A 12,741-nucleotide genomic window follows, 5' to 3' on the forward strand; every position below is an offset into this window, starting at 1 on the left:
CATTTTGTGGGTTCTGCAGCTCCAAAGTGTGTTTAGAGTCACCTTTTTACATGGATTGGGGAAGGTGGAACCCGGAGCCACGGGGAGGTCCTGCTTTTACTCCACCATCTTGATTCCGCCCTAAACATTTTAATATAGTGGTAAAAATAGTTTACGTAAAATAGTGGGGAGGTCCTGCTTTTACTCCACCATCTTGATTCCGCCCTAAACATTTTAATATAGTGGTAAAAATAGTTTACTTAAAATAGGAAAAGAAATTAAAGTTCTCCTTTGGTTACTACCTTTCTTATTAAATGTTGAGTTCTCATGTTGAGGCTATGATGTGTGGCATTGATTTTCAAAACCATTCCAAAGGGCTAATGAAGTCTTGATTTCAAGTAACTTTAGTTTACATATTGACAAATATTTTTGGCTTATGAATTATTGAATGATGATGTAAGTAAAATGACATGTTAAGCTTTTTTTTGAAGTGTTAGGCTGTTCACTCTCCATTTCTTCTTTTGTTTCTTTTTCCTCCCTTCTACCCTGTAGGTTTAATGTCATCTTCCTAACATGTCATTCTGGCTTATCTTCTTATCCATGTACATGTATTTTGTGTGTGTGTGTGTGTGTGTGTGTGTGTGTGTGTGTGTGTGTGTAGATGGATATATACATTCTCTTTGTTTTTTTTACTTTAGAAGTTCGGATTTACTGTTGAATATTTTATCTTTAGGCTCATACTTTATCTGTTGTGCTTACTACGACAGCTTACTCCGTTTTTACCTGCTGTTGTATGTGGGTATTTAGGGTTTTATTTGGGATAGTCATCAGTTTTTCCATAAGCTTTCAAAACTTATAATTGATTTTCCTGCATTGCCTAAACTAGAATGGTTCAGTACAGGTGTTGAATATATGTTAATCTTTTCCACTATGCTATTAAGTTGTATTTGTGGCCATCTGGTTCCTGCAGACAGTTGCTAATATACCAGTACAATTTCATATATGAGACCTTTTCAGTTGCAGAAATTCTTAACATTTTTTTCCCATGAGCCCCTTTGGCAGTCTGCAAAAGCCTCTGCATTCCTTCTCAGAATACTGTTTTTAAATGCATAAAATACCTAGAATTACAAGAGGAAATCAATTATACTGAAATAAAGTTACCAGAATGTTTTTTAAAAATTCGCAGACCCAGGTTAAGAAACTTTGCCCTGCTGTGATTGCTTTCTCTTATCTGTCGCCCTTTGAAAAAGACCCCTTCAATAATCTAATAGTTAAGTAAATGGTGACGAAGATTAGTAGACTGTTTGTGTATTGTCATCTCCCATTTTTCCTTCTTTTCCCAAATTTCTTTTCTGAAAACAAAGGGTCTATTTCTCTTCATTATTAAAATGAGTTCAGTGATAGATAGGGACTGTCAGAACTGGATAGACATGATAGAATTGCCAGAAACTCATCTTCTTTCTTATTCCTATCTATATTCACTTATCTATTGAATAGTTATGGCCTGGAGAAAAGAATAGTTGCATTTTGAGTAGAGTTTGATTCATGCATATGATATGCTAGCAGCTTCTACCCCAGGAAGCAGGGCCAGTGTTGCTGTGATGGAAATAATTTAATATATATGAGTCTTTGCAGATTACTTGCTGTATTGTGAATGGCTTAGCCCAGAAAATGGGATAATTTGCCCTATACTCTTAAGGCTAGTAATGGTACCATTCAAAGTCATTGTATCTTGAACCCTTAAATAATTTTTTTAAAAAGTGCCTTCAAGATGGTGTTTTCCTTTCCTTTCTCCACAGTTCTTTCTCCATAATTCTATGCCTAAAAAACAAAACACTATTTTCCCACGTCTTTATTTCACTTCTCGCCTTTCCCCCCCTTCCACTATATACTTCAAGCCCCAAATAACTATTTCTGGGAAAAGGTCCATGGAGAAGTAATTTGAAGTTAGATGCTGAATGACAGGTCACAGTTGACAAACTTAAATCTAATTAGGTTTTTTGTGCAAAAACAAGATGATAGTATTTTAATCCTTTGCTTATTACTGCCACAGTAGCTCATAGTCAGCTATAATGTTCAATGATGGTATAGAAAACAAGACAACTGTGTTCCCATTCTCTTAAAGCTTTTTTATAGTGAGTTCTATAGTAGAGAGGTTCCATAGTAGAGTAGAAAGTACTGTCACAGTTCTTTGATGCTTTCCTAGAGGGTTGAACATATGATTCTTTGTATATGACTAGAAAACTGCTGTATACAGTGAATCTGTTATTAAGTCAGTTTTCCCCTTTACTGCTGTAGCTTAGAGATATATAGTAAAGACGTAAACAGAAGGTTTACGGGTATAGGGTAGAGTTATAAAACTTTTTTACATAAATGTTTAGGTTGATTTTTATTATATTTTTAAAACTTTGTAAATTATGATTTTAAAAGTTATAATTTTAATATTTTTGTCATCAACAAAATACTTTTGCAGATTGGTTTCCAAGAAAATTTAATTTAAAAAATCTTGCTACTTTTGTGTTTTTATTCAGTGACAATTAAGAATGATTTTGTTTCACCCAGGTCCTTCAAACTAATATATACATTTCTCCTGCTTTAATAATAGCTGACTTAAATAGTTCTTTGAGATTTATACAACCTTTTCTTTTTTAAAATAAATTTTGTTGATATCTTTGGGGAGGCTGAGATTGGTGAATTACTTGAATTTGGGAGTTTTCAGCTGCAATAAGCTAAAGCTGAATGTGTGTCTTTACTAAGTCTGGCACTGATATAGTAAGTCCCCAGGAAGAAGGGGCTGCTTAAGGGTGGATAAACTGACTCAGGTTCGAAATTAAACAGGTCAGAACTCCTAGGCTGATCAGTAGTGTGGTCAGGCCTCTGAGTGGCAGCTTTGTGTAGTCTTGGAAAGATGAAGAGCCTCCTGCCCTCATAGATGTATCTTGCCTGTAGTTATAAAAGGTATGTGATCTCTTTAGCACAGTGCCTGCCATGTGCTATACACTTAATAGATGTTTATTGACTAACTGCCTTTCTTCAATTTTTTTTTTTGTGGTATAATCTTTAATCTTCAAGTCACATATTTGTTTTGAATTTAGTGTGAAATATGGAGTAAGATGTAACTTAATTAATTTAAGATATAATAAGTAAGCCTTATTTCCTCCAGAGTGATTTCCAGTTTCTTCAGCATTTCTTTTTATTCTTTATGTTTTTTAGTAATATTTCCCCCAATTACACTTAAAGACAATTTTTAGCATTCATTAAAAAAAAAAAAACCAAAGCCAATGCAGCCAAGATTAGAAGGAAAACAGAAAACTGGGAAACAATTTTTATATCAAGTGTTTCCAATAAAGGCCTCATTTCTCAAATATATAGAGAATTGAGTCAAATTTATAAGAATATAAGTCATTCCCTAACTGATAAATGCTCAAAGGATATGAAAAGGCAGTTTTCAGATGAAGAAATTAAAGCTATCTATAGTCATGAAAAATTCTCTGAATCACTATTGATTAAAGAAATGCAAATTAAAACAACTCTGTTGTACCACTTCGCACCTGTCATATTGGCTAATATGACAGAAGAGGAAAATGATAAATGTTGGAGAGGATATGGGAAGACTGGGACACTAACATGCTATTGGTAGAGTTGTGAACTGATCCAAACATTCTGGAGAGCAATTTGAACCTATACCCCAAAGGGCTATAAAACTGTGCATACCTTTTGAATTCAGTAAGAGATGAAAAGAGATCCCAAAGAGATTAAAATGAAGGGAAAAAAGAAAAAAATATAAAAATATTTATAGCAACTCTTTTAGTGGTGGCTAAGATTTGAAAGTCAGGGTGTCTCCCATCAATTGGGAAATAGTTGAACAAGCTGTGGCATATGATTGTGATAGAATATTATTGTGGTATAAGAAATGACAAACAAGATGCTCTCAGAAAAACCTGGAAAGACTTACATGAATTGATGGAAAGTGAAATGTGTAGAATCAGGAGAACATTGTAAAACTGTAACAGCAATAAAGATAATCAACTGTGAATGACTTGGCTATTCTCAGCAATGCAACCAAGACAACTCTGAAGGACTTATGATGAAAAATCCTATCCATCCCCAAAGAAAGAACTGCAGTCTCATTACAGATAGGAACATACATAAAATATGCTGTCTAGTCTACACTTCTTTTCCCCTTTGATCATGACTTTTAGGTAATCTAGTAATTCTTAAATTATCTCTCCTGAATCAGTTTTCCAGGTCATTTGTTTTTCCAATGAGATATTTCACATTTTCTTGTTTTTTTTTCCTCCATTCTTTTGATTTTCTTTGATTCTTGATATCTCATGGAGTCATTTAGCTTCCATTTGCCCAGTTTCATTTTTAAGTAGTTATTTTCTTCAATGAGTTTTTGCACATCTGTTTCTATTTTTTGTTTTCTCTTTATCAAACTCTTGACTTTTACCTGATACTCATCTCCGGTATAAGAATCATAATACCTGCCCCTGTATACTTCTCAAGGTTGTTGTAAAGATCATGCTAGGCAAAGTATATGAAAATACTTGGAAAATTATACATCTTGGAAATGCAAAGTGGCACTATGTGTAAGTATTTGTTAATGTTAGTATATCTTTCTGATTTTTGAATTTTTTTTCATGCTAGTTTAACTGATGAAGAATCTCGGAAAAATTGGGAAGAATATGGAAATCCAGATGGGCCACAAGGTAATGGATTTTACAATTTCTAGTGTTATAGGGGTGGATGTTGCAAAATTTATCACTAGATTAGAAAGCATATCTTTAGACCTTTCTTAGTATAGGATAGTTGGAGGGAATATCTATCTGTCTGTCTGTCTATGCACACATGCATACATTTACATAGACATACATACACAAGCACACATACACACAGGGTGAGATGAATATGAAGGGATGATATCTAAAAAATAAAATTAAGGGGTGAGAAGGGAATATATTGGAAGATGGAGAAAGGGAGAGATAGAATGGGGAATTATCTCACATAAAAGAGGCAAGATAAAGCTTTTGCGGAGGGGAAGAGGGGGGAGGTGAGAGGGAATGAATGAACCTTACTCTCATCGAATTTGGCTTAAGGAGGGAATAACATACACACTCAGTTGAGTATCTTACCTTACAGGAAAGTAGGATGGGAGGGAATGATAGAAGGGAGGACAGATTGGGGAGGGGGTAGTTGGGAGCAAACACTCTGCAAAGGGACAGGGTCAAAGGAGAGAATAGTATAAATGGGGGGTGGGATAGGATGGAAGGGAATATAATTAGTCTTTCACAACATATTCTGCAAGAGTTTTGCATAACTACACATATATAATCTGTATTGAATTACTTGCCTTCTCAATGAGGGTAGCTGGGGAGGGAAGAAGGGAGAGAATTTTGAACTCAGAGTTTTAAGTTTTAAAAACAAAGGTTAAAAATTGTTTTTACATGCAGCTGGGAAATAAGATGTACAGGCAATGGGGTATAAAAATCTATCTTGCCCTACAAGAAAGTGAGGGAGAGGGGGACAGAAGGTAAGGGTGTTTGAGGGGAGGGCAGATTAGGGGAAGAGGTAATAAGAATGCATGCCACCTTGGGATGGGGGGAGGGGGAAAGATGGGGAGAAAATCTGGAACTCAAAATCTTGTGAAAATGAATGTTGAAGACTAAAATAAATACAATTTTTTTAAAAAAGCATATCTTTTTTAAAAGAGTGAATAGGAATATTTCAAAAGTTTGAGTGAAACATATATCCTGTGTAAAGTAAGTGTCAGTTAAATACATTTTTTCCCTTAATCTAAGAAACTAGGTTGAAGAGTCAGGCCCAGAAAATTTCTAAGAAAAAACACAATCAAGAAATAAATATAAAAATCAGTGTAATTGACAAATTACTTCAAACTAACTTATAAAGAGGTGGTTGAAAATTCTGTTTTTTTCCTATTTAAATTATTACAAAATTTCAGGTCCAAAAATAGAAAAAAAATCTTTTTGGAGCTCTTCATCAAGAAGTTATTTGAGTCCTAAATTTCTCCATTAAAATCTGTAGATTATTGCCTTGTAAATTTGAGATTCACAAATTTGGTACATTCTCAAGTACTTTTTTTAGTCTCCTAAATAAAGCCTTATATAATAAGTTGAAATTCCTTTTAGAAACTTGCATGTTTTATCCTTTTAGCCACAAGTTTTGGAATTGCTTTGCCAGCTTGGATTGTGGATCAGAAAAACTCAATTTTGGTAAGTTTTCTCAGTTAAAGGCTTCATAAATGTGATGGTTGTGTATGATATGAGACTGCTAGATACAAGTTTAGTGTATTGCCCTGTTCTTTTGGGGGCAACTAGGTGTTACAAGTGAATAGAGTGCTGGATTTGGAGTCAGGAAGGCTCATTTCCCCGAGTTCAAATCTCAGACATTTACTAGCTGTGATACTCTGGCAAATCACTTAATCCTATTTGTCTCAGTTTCCTCATATGTAAAATGACCTGGAGAAGGAAATGGCAAACAATTCCAGTATCTTTGCCAAGAAAACTGCAAATGGGGTCCCAAAGAATTGGGCAGAACTGAAAAAAAGACTGAACCTGTTTTTTGTTACATAATGTAGAATTCTTAAGATAATGAATGAGGAAATTGGTCCATTTTTATTGCTGCAAGGGAGGGACAAGTGCATGATGGTAGCAAAAATGCTAAAGGTACTCAGCATCTAAAATGGGTGATAATTCCTTTTGAAAAATTTGAGAATAATTGGGGCAGCTAGGTGGTGCAGTGAATAGAGCACCGGCCCTGGATTCAGGAGGAACTGAGTTCAAATCTGGCCTCAGATACTTAACACAAAAACTAGCCATGTGACCTTGGGTAAGTCATTTAACCCAAGTTGCCCTCCAAAAAGGGGGAAAAAAAAGAAAAATTTGAGAATTTTAACCCAGTGATCTGCAACCTTTCTTTTTTTTTTTTTTTTGGAGGGCAGTTGGGGTTAAGTGACTTGTCCAAGGTCACATGGCTAGTAAGTGTTAAGTGTCTGAGGTCAGATTTGAACTCAGGTCCTCCTGACTCCAGCGCCAGTGCTCTATTCACTGCACCACCTAGCCGCCCCTTTGGCAGCCTTTCTTACATGTTTTACCCCTATCTTGTTGGATTTACAATATGTTCCAAATACACTATAAGGTGTCAGAATAAGTAGTAATGTCATTGTAACTCAAAAAAACCCAACAACTTGGGAATCACTTTATTTCTTGATTGGACATAGGAGAGGAAAGGCAGCATTGTTAGATGATTAGCATTGTATTTGGAATAAGAGGACATGGTTTTAAATCCCATCTGTGCTAATTAACTATCTCTGTAAATCATTTTAACTTTTTTGTCTTTAGTTTCCTCATCTGTAAAATAAGGGGCTTGTACTAGATGGTCCGTAAGATTCTAAATCTTCATCCTATATATGATGTACTTAACATTTTTACTTACTATCTTGCTTTGAGTCATGTGAGATGATTTAATAATATTTTCAGTTGAAAGTATCTGTAATTATTTATTAGATATTATCTTGTTTTATGGCAGAGCAACAGATCTGTAAGAATCATTGTGACTGGCCACTGTAATCTTATTAATTTACCATAGACATATTTGTCATGCTTTGGCATGGGATGTGACAAGGCTTGCCAGGCAGAATCTGTAGATAGTCATTAGAAGTAAGGGGAAGCACTAGGTTAGGAATCTTAGAATGACACAAGAAAAGATTTAAGGATCACACAGTTCTAAAAGTCAGAGCAGTAAGAGTTTAGGAGTGTAGCCAGACAAGACGAGGCATTTGAGAGGCCAAGACCAGGAATCCAGGACCTACTGGGTGGGAGTTAAATGCCAACAATCAGGATACCATTGAAATGAACATTTCAGTAGTTTATTTAGGGTTTTTTTTCTGTACTGCTAAACAAGTTAGCAGGGGGCAGGGTCAAGATGGCAGAGTAGAAGTAGGACCTCCACGTGGCTCCAGCTTCCACCTTCCCCAATCCATGTAAAAGGGGACTCTAAACAAACTTTGGAGCTGCAGAACCCACAAAATGACACAGAGAAGCTAACCTCCTGCTGAGGGCAGCCCGGCAGGAATTGGCCAGCACAGCATCCATGTGAGTTGGAAGTTTTAGCCCCAGGGCAGGCCTGACCAGCTGGTGGCCAGAGGGACTCCAAATCACCAGCAGCTGTGGCCGTTCCCAAATTTATCAACACATAGATGCTAAGGACAAAGTGAGAGGTCAATGCAGTGTGTACTTTGGGACCAGTAGTTGGGAGAGCTTCAGCTTTTGCCCCCAGGGCGAGAAGCTGCTGAGACCCTTGGATTAGCCTGTGCCACGTTGCAGCTTCAGCTGCTGGCCTGCAGAGTGTAGGGGGACTAAGCACCAGTCTGAGGGGTAATTGCTCTTGCTTTAACCTGCTTGGATCTGAATTGCACTCTAGGGTGGAGGTCCTGGGGGGTATGACGCCAGAGCATGTAGAGGCCTCAGAGAGGGCACCCAACTAATACCTCCGGCAGCTGAGAAAACCCCAGCGTTTGGGATGAAAGCTCCCCTGTCTGGTGGCAGAGTCCTACTGTGGCAAAAAGCCCAGGGGTCAGGTGACTGAGGGGTGACATGACCAGGCAAAGGAAACAAAGCAAACAGAAGAACCCAATATTAGACTCCTATTTTGGGGAAAAAAAGAGCAAAGCATGGAGTGGGGGCGGGGGGAGGGGGAGACAGTGAAGTCAGAACTCCTGCACCAAAAACTTCAAAGGAAAATACGAGCTGGTTACAGGCCATAGAGGACCTTAAGAAGCAGATAAGAGAAGTGGAGGAAATTGGGAAGAGAAATGAGAACAATGCAAGAAAATTATGAAATGAGAGTCAACAGCCTGACTGAGGAAAATCATACCTTAAAAAACAGACTTAACTCAATTGGCAAAAGAGGCTCAAAAAGGCAATGAGGAGAGGAATGCCTTAAAAAGCCAAATATGCCAGATGGAAAAAGAATCTGAAAAGCTCAATGAGGATAATCATTCCCTCAGATTTAGAATGGAGCAAAGGGAAGCTAGTGACTTTAAGAGAAATCAAGATGCTGTTAAACAGATCCAAACAAATGAAAGAATAGAAGGCAATGTGAAATATCTCATGGGAAAAACCACTGACCTGGAAAATAGATCCAGGAGAGATAATTTAAAAATTATTGAAGTACCTAAAAGCCCTGATCAAAGAAAGAACCTAGAAATCATCCTCCAAGAAATTCTCAAGGAAAAATGCCCTGATGTTTTAGAACCAGAAGGCAAAATAGGGGTTGAAAGAATCCGCCAATCACCTCCTGAAAAAGATCCCAAAAAGAAAACTCCTAGGAATATTATAGCCAGGTTCTGGAATTCCCAGATCAAGGAGAGAATATTATAAGCAGCCAGGAAGAAACAATTTGAATATTGTGGAAACACAATCAGGATAACTCGGGATGGCAGCTTCTACACTGAGGGATCGAAGGGCCTGGAATAGGATATTCCGGAGGGCAGAGGAGCTGGGATTAAAACCAAGAGTCACCTACCCAGCAAAACTGAGTATCATGTTTCAGAGGAAATATGGTCATTCAATGGAACAGAGGACTTTCAAGCATTCTTAATGAAAAAACCAGAGTTGAATAGAAAATTTGACATTCAGATACAAGAAGCAAGAGAAGCTTGAGAAGGTAAACAGGGAAATCATAAGCCACTGATCAGAGTTGAACTATTAACATTCCTACATGGAAAAATGATAATTGTAACTAATGAAACTTTTCTGAAGGGAATAGAAATATATATATATATATATATATATATATATATATATAAATATCACAATCAATATACATTTATATATATATTCTTGTGTGTCTATATGTGTGTGTGTGTGTATGTGTGTGTGTGTGTGTCTATATTGGAGGGTATACGGGCATGTGAATGTGTATATATTATTACAGGTATATATAGATAGAGGGCACAGATCCAATTTAATAGGAAGGGCTGATACTTAAGAGGTGAGAGAGGAATGTAATGAGAGGAGATGGAGAGAGACATAATGGGGTAAACTGTCTCATATAGAAGAGGCAAGAGAAAATGGTTACAATGGAGGGGAAGAATAGGAAGGCAAAAGGGAATGGGTCAACCTTATTCTCATTGAATTTGGCTCGGGGAGGGAATGACATACACACTAAATAGGGTATCTCACCCTACAGGATGGTAGGGGGGAAGGGGATGAGAGGGGGGGATGATGGAAGGGAGGGCAGGCTGGGGCAGGGAGGGAAGTTGGAAACACTCACTTTTGAAAAGGGACAGGATCAAAGTAGAGAATAGAACAAGTGGGAGGTGGGATAGGAGGGAGGGAAATTTGGTCAGTCTTTTACAATATATCTACTATGTTAATGTTTTGCATTAGCTACACATGTACAACCTATACTGAACTGCTTAACTTTCTAGTAAGGGTGGGTGACAAGAGAGGAAGGGAATGAATCTGGAATTCAAAGTTTTAAAATCAAATGTTTAAAATTGAATATATACATATATGTATGTACATATCTATATATATGTACTATTATTAATACTATTTTACATGTAATTGGGAAATAAGATATACAGGCACTGGGGCATAGAGATCCACCATGCCCTACTGGAAAAGTCTAAGGAGATATATTGGAGAAGATGTGGGAGAGAGCCGATTGGAAGAGGGGATATCCTGTGGGATTGCTATTTTGGGGTGGTGGGTAGGGGAAAAACAGGGAGAAAATTTGTAACTCAAAATCTGGTGGAAATTAATGACGTAAATCAGAAGTTAATAAAGCATTTGAAAAAATGAAAAAAAAAGTTAGCAGTTGATGGTAGATCTTGTCAATATCTCTCTTTTTTTTTTAAAGCAATTGGGGTTAAGTAACTTACTCAAGGTTACACGGCCAGATGTTTCTGGGTGTGGTGCTAAGTATCTGAGCCTGGATTTGATCCCAGGTCATCCCAACTCTGGGGCCAGTGCTCTTAGTCGCTGAGCCATCTGGCCACCCCTAAGCAATTGGGGTTAAGTAACTTGCTCAAGGTTACATGGCCAGGTGTTTCTGGGTGGGTGCTAAGTGTCTGAGTCCGGATTCGTTCCCAGGTCATCCCGACTCTGGGGCCAGTGCTCTTACTCACTGTGCTACCTGGCTGCCCCTGACAATATCTCTTACTGTGTATTTTTTCCTAACCTTGTCCATAAAATGTGTTATTTATGATAATTCATGTATTCTTCATGATGTAGATAATTCTTTTTCCCCTTCTTCCATCTCTAGGTTTTGCTTGTATATGGGCTGGCATTTATGGTTATCCTTCCAGTTGTAGTGGTAAGAATTAAAAATGGGAATTTATTTTGTTTTTAGTACTAAACTTAGGTTGGAATATTTGTGAATTTTAATTATAAAGGATGTTACTAAATATTTGAGCCTAAAAGTTAGACACCTTATTTTGTATGACATTTTATTTGAAGTTGCTTTTCACTTGATTGATTTTAAATTAGCTTCTTGAACTTTATATTGTTCTGCTTAAACTTTTGGCCCAGAATTTTGTTTAGGACACTCTTTGTTATGCTCTTGTCTTAAAACAAATTCTAGCTGAAACTTGAACATTGATGTATTAATTCGTTGATAAACACAGAAGATATTTACGTTTAACCCAATCTAATGTTAGCATCAATTAATTGTTGTTGATCTGGAATAAACTGGCATTTATGCCATATTTCACTTATTATTAGTTAGTTGCCTTTGAGATATTAGGGGAAGTTGGGGAATGTTGGCTCTTAGAAATTCATAAAATTAACTTTTTTAAAAAACACAGTTTTCATTTTGGAGTTTTTTGTCCAAGAAAAGAATTGTTGCTGTCAGTTTGGTTTTTCATATTATTTTATTTATGTCTTAGGGCTCTTGGTGGTATAGATCAATACGCTATAGTGGAGACCAGATCTTAATCCGCACAACTCAAATCTATACATATTTTGTGTATAAAACTCGAAACATGGATATGAAACGTGAGTGAAGTAAACGTGATGTTCTGTCATTAGTTTTGTAGTTTAGGATACATCTTATTCTGTACTTAAAAATCTATAAATTTTATAGCATTTTATATTTAGTTTACTTATAAGCTATATATACATAATATATATATATTTATAAACTAGTTATAGTTATATTTAGTTAATAAAAGTAATTTTATATTTGTTCAGTATGTTAGAGAAATGCTTGTACTGAAGAAATTCTAATTTTCCATATCAAGACCATAAAATAAATGGTTTATTTTAAATTACTAAAATTGCGAGAGGATGCTAATATACTTTACATTTCTCAATTTCAGTATTTGAATTATTCATTTGGTTATTTTTCATCTGAAATTTGATGCTTAAGAACTAGATGTACAGTTTTGTCTTAATAAATGTAAAAGGATCCTTGATATTTAGCATATTGAAAGAAAACTGCTAGACTGTATTTGGGTTTAAGAAGGTGACTATCCTGTTTTTCTCCTGCTCATGGACACTTTACTAAAAGTTCATTTCTGTGCTGCAAAACTACTTTTCTTTATAAATTTTATTCATAACTTGCCGCATTCCAAAACTATTGAGTCTTAGAATTTGAAGGGAGCCTTAGATTTTTTAGTCTAAACCCTACCTGAAGCATGAATTCTCTCTATAACCTTTCACCAATTAGGAGTCTCTGCTTGAAGACCTTCTGTGATAAAGAACTCACTATATCCTGAGGCATGATCTCCTATTA

At 36.3% G+C, this 12,741-nt stretch overlaps 1 protein-coding gene across 4 annotated transcripts in view; it reads left to right on the forward strand.

The window, feature by feature from the left end:
- Positions 1-12,741, forward strand: part of SEC63 (SEC63 homolog, protein translocation regulator) — a 78,703-nt gene that overhangs the window by 30,115 nt on the left and 35,847 nt on the right. For all 4 annotated transcript variants that reach the window (XM_069077103.1, XM_069077106.1, XM_069077105.1 and 1 more), the window contains 4 exons: positions 4,630-4,691; positions 6,154-6,212; positions 11,272-11,322; positions 11,894-12,002. In XM_069077103.1, the coding sequence (XP_068933204.1) occupies positions 4,630-4,691; positions 6,154-6,212; positions 11,272-11,322; positions 11,894-12,002 (281 nt within the window). The remainder of the gene's footprint in view (positions 1-4,629; positions 4,692-6,153; positions 6,213-11,271; positions 11,323-11,893; positions 12,003-12,741) is intronic.

The sequence above is a fragment of the Petaurus breviceps genome, unplaced genomic scaffold (genome assembly GCF_028583685.1).
Source record: "Petaurus breviceps papuanus isolate PSGF00001 unplaced genomic scaffold, PetGlider_PUasm1.0 90977, whole genome shotgun sequence".
In the NCBI taxonomy this organism is placed as follows: domain Eukaryota; kingdom Metazoa; phylum Chordata; class Mammalia; order Diprotodontia; family Petauridae; genus Petaurus; species Petaurus breviceps.